The sequence below is a fragment of the Myxocyprinus asiaticus genome, chromosome 3, assembly GCF_019703515.2.
Source record: "Myxocyprinus asiaticus isolate MX2 ecotype Aquarium Trade chromosome 3, UBuf_Myxa_2, whole genome shotgun sequence".
Taxonomy (NCBI): Eukaryota; Metazoa; Chordata; class Actinopteri; order Cypriniformes; family Catostomidae; genus Myxocyprinus; species Myxocyprinus asiaticus.
Window position 1 is genome coordinate 45890009 of NC_059346.1, and position 13701 is coordinate 45903709.

Below are 13701 nucleotides of genomic sequence, written 5' to 3' on the forward strand. Positions count from 1 at the left end.
ATTATCAAATACAGCAGTGGTTCTCAAACTTTTGACTCCAAGGCCCCCCATTGTCGGAGAAAATATGTGAAGGTCCCCCATATAGGCTATTAGATATTTATATTATAAGATATGTCTATTATAAGATATTTCCTCAAAACTTGTGATTCCAGAAATATCTACAACTGTATATTCTTCATAAAAAGCAAGCTTTTGAAGGGAGTTATTAAATTTTTAGCATTTTCAGTAAGTTGAATTATAATAATTATATAAAAACTATAATAATCTATCATATTTTAAATAATTTTAAGAGATCTTGAGGACCCCCTGGAAGTGTGCTGAGGCCCCCTAGTGGGTCCCGACCCGCTGGTTGAGAACCACTGAAATACAGTATAATGTCTCCGGTTACACATGTAACCTCAGTTCTCTGAGATGAAGGGAATGAGACATTGTCGTATGCACTATGGGGAAGTCCTTCTAGACAACCATTTTTTAATCACACCAATTTTCTGATTGCCAATGGTGTCTGAGCCCCGCCCCTTTAGGCACACAATTAGCCTATATAAGCGGGCGCTCAGTCACCATTTCTTCAGAATATTCTGACTGAGGGACAAGAGTGAGTCACTCGTATTATGAAACTCTGAAGTAGTAGTACTGCCAGCATCTCGTTCCCTTCATTTCAGGGAACCGAGGTTACGTGTATAACCGGAGACGTTCCCTTTCGATTCAGTTCACTCAACATTTCCGTAAGCACTATGGGGAACGATATCCCATCACGCCACACTACATGACATTACACTCTGAGTTATAAAACTAAATAGAGATATTCTGATCTCAGGCCACAGGCCGATGACTTATAAGTCATATTAAAGTGTATATGAATAGTCCCACATGCTGTGGCTCGAACGGGGAGTTTGTGAGTGCCTTCAGCACCAGATTCAAGTCCCAAGTCGGCACCATAGCAGGGCAAGGGAGGTTCAAATGCCTTGCTCCCCCAAGGAACTTTATGACTAGATTATGTTTAGAGCCAGCCTCAAGGGCGTGGTATGCTGAGATAGTTGCTACATAAACCTTGAGCATTGACGGGGTAAGACCAGCGTCCAGCCGCTCTTGAAGGAATGCCAAAATCTCAGCTATGGGGCAATTCACCAGGTTTTTACCAAGTGAAGAGCACCAATTTGCAAACACGTGCCATTTAAGTGCATAGAGGCATCTCGTGGATGGTGGTCTAGCCTGTAAAATGGTATTCCTCACCGACTGAGCCAATTCTGGCTCGTCCGATGTGCTCCGTTCAGGGGCCACACATGTAGGCTGGGCATGCCAAATCGTGCCTTGTGCTTGAGAGAGAAGTTCTCTCCTCAGCGGCATTTCCCACGGAGGGCTGTCTAGTATTTCTATCATTTCCAGAAACCAGGACTGATTGGGCCATTTTGGTGTAATTAACAGAACTGTGTCCATGTCCTCTCAGACTTTGCTAATAACAGAATGAAGGAGGTGCACCGGGGAAAATGCATACTTGCGTTTCACCGGCCATTTATGAACCAGCGCGTCCATGCCCAGCGGGAACATGGAGTACCAGAGGGGAGAGTGGGCGTTCTCCATGGAGGTGAATAGGACTTCTGCTTTGCCGAATATTTCCCAAATCCTCATCACTGTTTGAGAATGAAGTTTCTATTTTCCTGGTAATACTCTCTTGCATGACAACAGATCCGCTCCAAAATTCAGACGGCCCGGGACATGTGTTGTACGCAACGAGAGGAGATGTTCCGCTCCATTGGAGGAGGTGTTGTGTCATGCTCATTAATTGTGGCATTAGGAGTCCACCCTGGCAATTTATGTGCGGCACTACTATTGTGTTGTCCGAATGAATCAGAATGTGGTGATTCACAATGTCGGAATAAAAGCTCTCAAAGCTAGAAAGAAAACCAGTAGTTCTAGGCGGATGATGTGCCATGTCCGTTTCGCACATGTCCAGGTGCCGAAAGTCGGGCGTCCATCGCACTCTGTGCCCTAACCTGTGTTGGATGCATCTGTGGTCACCACCTTTCTTCTGAAAATTTGACCCAGTATAACACCCTGTTTGTAGAAGGCCAGCACTGTCCATGGTGCTAGAGCAGCCAGACAGCAGCGAGTGACCATGATGCGCATGCTCCCGTGGCTCCAGGTGTGATGTGGAACATGCCACTTGAGCCAGTACTGGAGAGCTCTCATGTGTAACAGACCTAACAGTATGACAGCGGATATTGCCGCCATAAAACCTCAAATGACTTCAGTGGGTGCAATGTTTACCCCAGTTTGAACTGAGACAGACACAAAGAATGGTCTGTACGTGCTCGTTCATGAGGTGCACGCTCATGCTCATGGAGTCGAGACGAACCCCTAAAAAGGAGATTTTCTGGGTGGGGTAAAGTGTGCTTTTCGCCCAGTTGACATTCAGACCCAGATATTTCATATTGCAAAGCAGCAAGTCTCTGTGTTCGTTCAATAGTGCCTTTGATTGGGCTAGTAATAGCCATTCATCGAGGTAATTAAAAACATGCACACCATTCATTTTCAGTGGGGAGAGTGCCACATCAATACACTTTGTGAACGTGCCAGAGAAAGACCGAAAGGAAGGATTTTAATTGATATACAGTCCCCTCGAACGCAAATCTCAAAAACCACCTGTGACGTGGTGCAATTGGAACTTGAAAGTACGCGTCCTTCAGATCCATTGATATAAATCAGTCTTGAGGACGGATGTGTGCTAAGATCTGGAATAGGCAGAAGCCTGCTGTCTTTCTTCGGAATGAGAAAATAACAGCTGTAGACCCCGCTGTGTGTGTCGCAGTCTGGGACAGTCTCTATCACATTTTTTGTGAGGAGACTGTGAATCTCTGCACGCAACAAGTGAGAGAGCTGAATGGCGGGTGTTTACGCTTGGGCCACGGTTTGCATGGCTTTATAGACAGCTCAGCAATAGCTTTCGGCTGCACGGGGGCAGCGAGAAATGGAGCGTGACGGGAAGTACTAATTCTCTTTGGCAGAAAATATTTTATTGCTTGAGACTGCTTTTGCGCCGTGATGAAGCACTCTAAAAAGCCTTCCACTGTGTTGCCAAAGAGGTGACACCAGTGTGTCGAGGAGGGCAGCTTTCTCTGCGCACACATCTCCGTGAGAGATAGCCAAATATGCCAGTCCAGAACCATCAGGCTGCTCATCGCTTTGCCACTGGCCTGAGCGGTAGCTTTCGTGGTTCGCAGCGCCAAATCTGTAGTGATGTGGAGCTCTTTGAACAGCTCTGTATCTGGGCCTTGCTCATCCATTTGTTTGAGGAGCTTACCTTGAAAAACCTGGAGCACTGACATGCATGTGGAGTATTGACCAGCTTGGCCCACTGTTGTACAAGCTCTTCCAGCCAGTGCAGATGTCAGTCGACACGGCTTGGAGGGGTGGGCGGGGTGGGCGGGGTGGGATTTCCATCCCATGGCAGTATTATGGCAGAGGTGAGCTGCAACTGCCTGTTTCACCGGGGGAAGCTTTGAGTAGCCTTTTTCCTCGGCGTGGTCCACTTTAGTGAGGACGGCAGCATCTCCAACCTGAGTGGACAAACTGTGATTTTGCATAAGAACATGTCCTCTGTCCTCTCCCACACAGCTAGATGCATACATATACACATAAACAGTCAAAACACAGGGAGGGGAGATGGAATGTACAGAAACAGAAAGGAATTCAGTGATGCAGTTTAGAGAGAGAGAGAGAGAGAGAGAGAGAGAGAGAGAGAGAGAGAGAGAAACAGTAAAAGGAAAGGACCTCTGGGTAACCTTGGAGATAATCACAGGACACACAAGCACATGCACACAAAAACACTTCATCTCTGTCCTTAGAACACACACTCACATATTAAAAAAAATCATAACTGAAATAACAGCAGCATGTGGAGATTCCCATCTTCACACTCATGCAAAAAGCATTAGCCTTTGACTCCAACACAAACACACACAGCAATCCATTTTGCAAGTGAGTTCATCAGTCTCTTACAAAACACGTTAAGGCATCCCTACTTTTATCTAATTGTTTGTCTATGTAGGCAGGCTGTTGGAACGCCTTATTTTGGTAGCATCGCGTCTCGCTGGTTTTCAGCACCTTGTCCTCCATAGTATAAACGTTGAATTACTGTAATATGACACTGTGTCAAGTTAAAAGACAAATAAATCAATGACAAATAAAGTTGTCCGAGAAAAAGATAAATCGTAAAAAAAAATAAAAAATTATCTAGTTCAAAACACGTGTGAAGTTCATAGAAATTTTATCTTTATTTCCAATTAAGTTCCTTAAAGTTTTGAAAAACATTTATAGCATTTTCTATGAAACATTTGTTTAATGATTTTAAAAATGTCATGTTGTGTAACCATCAAGTAAAAGGTATTAAACTTTTCCTTGCACTTTAAACACATGAGAGTGTATACAACTTCATATTTAATTTCAAAAAAGTTTTCAAACATATTTTGCAAGGTACATTTTTTATTTATTTATTATTATTTTTTAATTTAATTTTTTTTTTTACAAAAATCATGAATTCCTGAGTAAAAAATATCAAGAAGTTTTCTTAAGGTAACTCAATGTGCCTTTTCATAAAAATGTCAAAATATCAGATATATTTGAAAACTTTACAAACAGTCTTGAGGGTCTAAAGGGGTTCTTCAATTTTTATTACGATTTTAAAATAAAACTGCTTCACTGCTTATTTTAATAAGCATATATGGATGCACACTGGAGTATGTTTGCTAGGAATCTCTTTTTGCAGGGCATTAAAAGAGAGTTTTAGTCACATGACTTAGTATGGATAAATAATATAGTGTCCTCATTAAGTTGGCCTAGTGTGACCTAAAAAAGACAAACTCCTGAAAGAGAAAAGTTTGGAGGTTAGCCGTCCCCCCGAGACATACAGCATGGACTACTTACTACCTCCACATTGTGCAAGATATAATGTTTGTCATGAGAGTCAAAGAGAGCCCATGTAATAGAGGGCAATAGTTGCCAAAAGCATTGTTGGGTAAATAAACCAAGCTAGTAAATTGTATAAAGATAATGTGAATACTTGCTTCCGCCAGTTATGAAATAGAAACAGCGAGTAATATGAGAACAAAAGCAGAAATAAACAGATCAATAATTTGTGGCTTTCAAGCCACAGTGAAATAATATAGCACAAATTTCACTCACCAGAGGGAGAACTGATACTGTGACCACAATGAAAACACCAAGAAAGGTACTGCAAGTAGTCAAGATGTCTACATAAATGTTAACTAAATGTTTACAATGCAGTGATGATCTTTCAACATATAGCATTCAGAGAAACTAAAATCCCTCTCAAAGTCCAAGGCTGATAAAGTTTTTAAACGCTACAAATCCTTCAAGTAAATGCAAAAAAAAAAAAAAAAAAAAAAAAAAACATAAAGGTTCACTTGAATTTCACCTCTGTGTTTTTCTGTGTACATGATCTGAAACAACAGCCCAGCTATTTAAATATGTTTCAATGACTCTCTAATATCCAGGAAACTTGACTAAAAGCCATGGCCTTGAATCTGCAACAAAGGATTGAATCATTGAGCAAGACGCAAAAGAAACATTCAAATGTGTTCTGTTCAGCCCTGCTTCTCAACCTCTCTCTGACTTTAGCACCAGGGCTGTGGACAGCTCCCTTATATCCCAACACTCTGATATTATGCTCCCACAAGCACATTGCCTACATTCAAAATGTGTAAATTAAAGGTGCTGAAAGCGATTTTAGCCGTTTTGGAACTACCACCAGACCAGCTGTTGGATTAACCACGCCCCCTCTTTCCAAAACCCTGCACACACACACACAAACACACAAAAGACCGTTGTGTTGAAACAGATGGAGCAGGAGCATTTTGCACCTGAGCATTTTTCCATCCCACCCTGAGCATTTTGCAGGAGCAGGACACCGTACCAGCACTTATATGAGCATATATGGGCTGCCCTGTGAACACTCACAGTGATTGACAGGCAGACATTCTTCTGATTGGCTAAACAAACAATTTGACAGCGGCCAGCGGCCATATTTTCCCCTGCTGTTTACTGAGCCTGTTTACTGACATGCAGGGGTTAAATAGTTGGAATAATTCACCCAAAAATGAAAATTCTGTCATCATTTACTCACCCTCATGACATCCCAGATGTGTATGACTGTCATGGTTTTATGTGTTTTTGTTCATGCTTTTGTGTTATTTTGGAAGTTTAGTTGCTGTTTTATAGTCATGTGTTCCATGTCATGTTATTTCCTGTTTCCCTGCCAGGACATGTGATTCCCTGTTTCATGTCATGTGGTCCCCTGGTCATGTGATTTCGTGTTTCCCTCCATGTTCATGTGTCTTGCTTTCATTGGTTTATTGTCTTGTTACCTTGTTATCAGTTCTGTCTTGTCATTGGTTAGTCAAGTCAAGTCAAGTCAAGTTTATGTTTATGTTTTGTTTCACGTTTGGATTTACGGTTGTTGGATTTCACTTATGTAAATAATCTGCACCTGGATTCTAACTTCATCATCGTCTTCATCAGCCTGTCTTAGCCAGCAACATTACAATGACTTTCTTTATGCCTTTATATGATTTTTAGAGCTTCAAAATTTTGGTACCCATTCACTTGTATTGTGAGGACCTACAGAGCTGAAATATTCTTCTAAAAATCTTCGTTTGTGTTCAGCTGAAGAAAGAAAGTTACGCACATCTGGGATGGCTTGATAATGAGTGTATGATGAGACATTTTTGGGTGAACTATCCCTTTAAATTGGGATGGAACGGTCCAACAGCGTTCCGGCACCTCCGATTCAAAAAAATATTGGCAGTTTGTTCATCACTTCATTTTATTTCCTGCAGGCAGAATGCAGTTCAGTTTATTTGATGCTTTTCATCTCTATTCAGCGAGTGTGCTGAATAACATAAGCCGCCTAGTCTGTGTCAGAACCTGGTCCACTATATTCGCCTTGAGCGACACTCTTTTAACAGGATACTCCGTACCCCAATTCTGTTCCCGTGAGATCACAAATGAATATGCAACCAGTGGTCCAAGTGGGAAAAAATGTGTGGTGGCAGCGGTGGGTGTTAGGGTTCCCCTTCCTCAAAAATCCCAATTTAACCCCTGCTGACAGGTAATAGAATTTTTTTCTGCATGTCATTTAATAAATAAATAAATAAATAAAAAATACTAACAGCACCTTTAAGTACATAAAGCAAACATATACAACATATAGTCTATAATACTGTATAAACAGTTTGTGGAGTTGGATTATATCTATATATATGATATTATAACAACCCTTGAAGTGTAGCCTCTTAATGTACACTGGTAAAAATTAAATTAAATAAATAAATTAATTAATTAATTAATAAAAAAAAGTCAGATAACTTACACTGTAAAAATTGGTAACTTGCAACTGTTACCATAGGAGCTTTTTCTACCTGAGCTAACCCTAAAAATGGGTTTTGTTGGTGTAATGTATTTAGGTTGATTCAGTGATTTTAAATAATATTTTGGCTTGAATAAAATCAATTAATTTAGAAGTTTCCACATGAAGCATTATTTTATGATTAGCACTTTTTTATGTGTAAAACATGCTTCTTATGTTAACATCTAAATTGATTGGTTTTATTCAAGTCAAAAATATTATTTATTATAAAACTGATCGTTCCAGATGCTAATTGGTGAATAGCTGTGCTTTTTTCACATAAAGCACAACAATGACCTCTGCACAAGCTACTATTTTTATCACTGCACCGCACCCATAACTCACCGTGCTTCTTGTTGCATAGCAACATTCTGTTTACTGTTAACTATCAGGGACTATCTTCAAGCAGTAGAATGTTATTTAATACTTTTACTTTTAAAAAACATTTTAATGATTTGTGTCCTTAAGATTTGTATTATGTGGTAATCGTTTTATAAAAGCAATAAGGCCAGCGTGGCTGTGCTATATTGTGCATATAGTCACGGCTGTAGGGGTTGCTGACTCCACTTCATGTCGTGACTAACAACATCTTTCAGCTGTGACTATATTCTCAATATAGTATGGCCTCTGAACTTTCCAAGTTTACACAAAGAAAATACATTTTGAAAGTCAGGTAACATAAAAATACTGTAGCTTTTTGGGGAACAACTACTTGCCATCAGTTTTTACAGTGTAACAGTAAATGGCAGTAATGTGTCTTGTGTAATGTCTTTAAAAAGCAATACCATAAAGGCCCTGTGAAGCCCCCAGACCACAGTGCCAGTGTATATGTAAGCCTTATGAATGCTTTATGAGTGCTTTAAGTTAGCATAAGATAAGACTGAGAGTGATCCACTGAGGACACGCAGTATGACGTTACCTGTCATCATTCTGAAATGATTGATCCCCAAGCAGCAGATCTCTAAAGCGGTATCGTGGAGGTAGAGGAGGAACCACAGAGTCCAAATCAGCCATTTTGAGAGTGGAAATGTCCAGAATAACGCCAGTATTAATGCTGTTATTTTTCTGAACTGTCTGTGTAGACAACCTGAAGAAACAGAGGTAAATCTTGAGGTAAATAATTACATCGTATTTACATTACACATGTAAAAACATAATGCATTTTTCATTAATCGTGGACTAAAGATACACACTTGTAAGAGTGTGGAGTAGAACATCATTTACATGTTTATTGTAATTAAATGTCTTTGTTTGTCAATCTGATGTAAAATGGTTAAATGCAAAGGGTGTGATCACTGTTCCCATCCAAAAGTCTAAGACCACATTTTATTATTTATTTCATTTAAACGTAGAAATAAACAAAGTTTTAAGATAAAAAAATAATAAAAATAAAATAATAATAAATATTAATAATAATTAAGTGAAAGAAAAAAAAAGTAGTTATAAAATTAAGAGGAAATATTTACGATTTGGCCCTATTTCTGGGCCACTAATCAAATGTTAATCAAAGAAAATGTGTGACATTGACCATGTTAACTGGCCAGATTTTCTTTGCTTCCACTGAATCATGTTGCTCTTTGGTACATTTTAAAATCATGCTGGAATAACATTCATCATCATATTTTGCACAAACTTATGAAGACCATGCCAGCTTAAATGCATGCTGTCTTTAAAGCAACGGTAAACATTCCAATAAATAAATGAATAAATTCCCTCTTTTCACTCAATAATATAATTAGCAAAGAAATAAATACATAAATTAGAAAAGACTTTAAAATAGAAATATATTCACAATGGTTTCAGACTTTTGGACCCCCACTGTAATAATGTTTTGTTCAGGAAATTTCACATCACATCTGGGCATTTAGTTTGTTTAATGACTTTCAGTAATACCATTATCAGCATAATTCAATCTAAATTCAACTAAGAGGCTGCTATTTACAAATGAATGAAAGAAATTATGTTTGCCCTATTATAATGTAGGCTACTGTATACACTGTATACACTTCCAGTCCAAATACAGTGTTCAAGCCCAACAGATTTATTTGCTTTACCTGTCTGCTGCAGTGGATGATCGTTGTAGCGGAGTCATGCTTGACTCTGACAGTATGGAGAGAAATGAAGAAAAACTGTGAGCATTAGTGCTGAATGTTATGATCACATGCATGAAAAAGACCAATAATGTGAGCTAACCATTTTAACATATCCATATTATTCAAGGATAAAGAGAGAATAACTTCATTTTGACTTATACATTCAACCTGGTCTTTTCAGCATCTTCAAAAGTGTTTATAATAGTTATTCAATAACAAGACATCTTTCACAGATAATGCATCAGTCATAATGCTGAGCTATAATTATAGCCCACAGGGTGACAGTCTACAGATTGATGTTCACCTTTTATGCCATTCTTGTTCACATTATGCAATGATGACTATATCATCTGGAATATTCACTGCACGGCTTGCATCAGTGCTCTAAGGGGTACATGAGTGTGTAAGGACTGAATTAGTGAGCAAATTGGTTCTGAGTGGGTGAAGGGTGATTTTAATGGCCAAGGAGTAAAATGAAGTACAGAACACAAAGCTCTGACTAAATGTGCCTGTGCTCAAGGGTTATACAGTGCTCAGACATATATAAAGGACTGTGTTGAAAATGTAAAAAAATATTATTGTATTACTCTGAAAAAAAAAAAATTTGTTAAAAAAAACTGTGCTTCATGTGGTAACATGTAAATTTGTCCATATCAGTTACTGCAACATCAATAAATCAACCTCAATACATTAGGTTACACCAACACACATAATTTTAAGGGTTAGATCACATAGAAATAGCTTATTATGGTAGAAAATGCAGGTTACTACTTTTTACAGTGTAAGTGGGAAACCCTAAAGATGGCATTGACACAAAAATCCCATTTGTATTGCACTTGTTTTGTCAGGTAACTTAAAACTATGTTTCATGCTGTAACATCTTCATTACCTGGATTTATTAACTTAATATAAATAACTTAAAATGTTAAAATAATAATAATAATAATAATATTAATAATAATAATATATCTGAATCAACCTGAATACATAAGGTTACACCAAAGTCATTTTTAAGGGTCATGTCAGGTAGTTCCCAAAGCTAACAACTGCACTTTTTACAGAGATGTATTTCCATTCTCTTTAAAACAAGGTTTTCAAGTAAATATGGAGGAATTCTTATTATTAGTGTAGCTGTTAATGTATTCAATATGACAACTTTTACTAGTAAATCAAGAATACTTGTGCCCATAAGCAAAGCAATCTTCGAAATAGCCTGTAACACATGGTAAAAGTACAAATACAACGCCACAAAACACGATTCATTCATCCATGACATGATGTCCTCACCTGCTTGAGACTGGGCGCGCGGTCCCATCATTGTAAATAACGGTGTTGCTGGCGAACCAAGCGAAAGCCACTGCGAAGTGTGGTATTGTCCTCCTGATAGCTCCGTTCTCCATGGACAGTTGCGTTAAAGGGGTGGATTACGACCCTGAATAAACCCTCCTCTTAGAGAAGCCCACAAAGACCTTCAGCATCTCTGTTTCTTTTGTCGCTTGCGATTCAACTTTGCATCCATGACTTAATGAGGAATGTGGTTGTTATTTCAGCATGATAATATGTTGTCCTCATCATGCGATCAAGAAGTTCACATGTTCAGATTCTCTCTGCGTCCAATCAATGACCTCAAATCCATGACAAGCTACGAAACACTACGTGATTCACGAGAAGAAAGCGGCAACTGTAGCTCGACAGAAGAGGTGCAGACCTGCAGCAGCTGGATTTGCTGGGAAATATGTAATACTTCTGCATCTAGATGCATGTAATCACCTCTGCATCTTTTTTTTAGAGCCACTAAGTCATCCTTACAGCCTCCATTCCTTCAAAGCTTATATCGCCATCTCATGGACCACCTTAAATGCTCGACAACATGAACATGACTGAAGAAGACAACTGCATGATCATGCCTGCACCAAAAAACAGGTTCAGATAAAATTCTGTCTTTTTTATTCCGTGTGCATCCTCCACACAATAAAATGCCTACAGTACCAATCAGAATTCAACTCTTGATTTGGACATTGACTATGTTTAATTTCTTTGCCTGGTTTAAATTGAGCTGTATGTGGATAAAAAAGGCAAGGTTCAAAACTCATTCTATTTCCCATTAAAAACCATTCAAGCAGAATCAAAGCCCATCTTTCACTCACAGTAATGGGTTTTTCACCAGATCTCATTGAGAATGCATTCACATAAAATGAGCAATACAAATCAAGACAACGGATAGAATATTTATTTCACTGCAAATTCTGAAAGAGAAAAGTCATATGTTTACAGTAAAAGCAGTAGCCTACATTATTAGAAATGTCAAATGGGACGAACATGCATACTGTATTTCACCCACTTTCTTGTCAGCTATATGCAGTAAAAAATCTCCTTCTCGGGGTTAAGAAAACGTTCTGCACTTTTCTGCAATGAAAAAATGTTAACATAATAGTCTAAAATTATATATTATTTAACATCACTGAATCAAACTGAATACATTAGATTACACCAAAAACTAGTTTTTAAGAATTGTATCAGGAAGAAATACTGTAGTTTCTTAAGGTGACAATATTAGGTTACCAATTCTTACAGTGTGGATCTTCAGACATACAAAGAGAACAATTTACCAAAGAAAGAAATTGGGTTATTTATTTGTAATAAAATGTACAGTCAATATCTGTCCGCTTCATATTGGTGTCATGATCACCCTGTGGAGGGTATCCTGCTCAAGGGTGTATAATATGCAGGGGACGTTGGGGACGTGTCCCCCTCACTTTCAATAAAACCGAAGTCTGCACTTTTTCACAGAGCAAATGTGTTCACAGTGTGTATTTCATACAGCAAAAGTGTATTATGCAGACTTTAAAATTCAATGGGTCTATCTCTTAAGAGAAAATTAGCTGCTCAACCACGTAGCTCATGATGTACCATCGTTTCCATAGCGAACCTGTCACTCACTGTAGGGCTTTACTGGTTGTTTAGATCAGTGTTACTATCAGAAATAATTGGTAATTATTTCTGTAGTTATTAATCAATATTTAAATTAATTAATTGGATCTAACTCATTAAAACCTCATATGGGACTCCAGTAAATGTAGTGTGCTACGTTTTGGAGCAAGTTTGGTTATTAGCAATAATTAATAATTATCAAAGATAATTATTCATTATTAAAATCAATAGAACATTGATGAGAATCAATGTTAGCTTTTTTTAATCCTTTAAAATCAACACTTATCAATTGTTAACATCGATGAAACATTAAAATTAACACTAGCTTATTGATCATTCTAATTGAATCAAAGATAATTATCAATTATCAAAAATCAATAGAATATTAATAAGGATTAACATTGACGGGGCACCACCCTGAAATCAGGGACTAATAACCGAATATTAAAACAGTCTCAATATTAGATTGTTTTCTTAGGAAAATCGACATCCGAAGAATATCGATTTTCGAATAAAAAAACAATGAATGAAGGTTTGAATCCGAGCACTGACATCCCGTCAGCACGACACAGGCGTATGCAAAACAAACCAAAACACTTCTCTTTGTAATATAAACAAAGTTTATTTATGCAGTAATATCAATTAATAATTAATACAATGCAGTCAATAAACTTCCGACTTACAACTACAAACTAAACAGTGATATGATTAGATATGGAAATAAAATAATCCTATAACACATAAGGTGTGTGTGTGTGTGTGTGTGTGTGTGTGTGTGTGTGTGTCAGTGTGGTTAGTGAGAGAGAGAGAGAGATTATTAAGTGACAGCACGAAAGCTGATTTCGCGATAGCTGGAGATAAAGCAGCCGCGTTCATCACTCAGAGACGCGGTTTTACGAGCGGGGCTCGTAAAAGTCCCTTGTTATTTGACTCTTTAATGGATGAACTCAGTTGCTGTCTCACCCGCGATGGCAAAAATGCACAACAGTCCAATTTGGTTGGACCACAATACAGCAAAACAAATTCGTGATAATTAATACCCTGAGTATTAATAATGAGCGGACATGGCGGTCCATAAACTGTACAAGCAAAAACCTTGAAACACAAGAATAACATGCTATAATATTCTATATCTGCCCAGACGTAACCTCTTACTTGAATCGCATGAGGACACATGTAGAATGTGTTTTCCTCCGTCCTTTAACTCTGACCCGGTTTCTTGAGGCTCGTGTGATGACGAGAGCCGTTTCCTCG

General features: G+C 38.3%; 1 protein-coding gene across 4 annotated transcripts in view; it reads right to left on the bottom strand.

The window, feature by feature from the left end:
• Window positions 1-11281, bottom strand: part of kcnt1b (potassium sodium-activated channel subfamily T member 1b) — a 130397-nt gene extending 119116 nt beyond the window's left edge. For all 4 annotated transcript variants that reach the window (XR_007893651.1, XR_007893650.1, XR_007893654.1 and 1 more), the window contains exons 1-3: window positions 10804-11281; window positions 9478-9523; window positions 8343-8510 (exon numbers count right to left, since the gene is read on the bottom strand). Coding sequence is in view for 1 of the 4 variants with exons in the window: in XM_051660709.1 (XP_051516669.1) it covers window positions 8343-8510; window positions 9478-9523; window positions 10804-10834 (245 nt within the window). In the remaining 3 variants the exon portion in view is untranslated. The remainder of the gene's footprint in view (window positions 1-8342; window positions 8511-9477; window positions 9524-10803) is intronic.
• Window positions 11282-13701: the final 2420 nt, after the last annotated feature.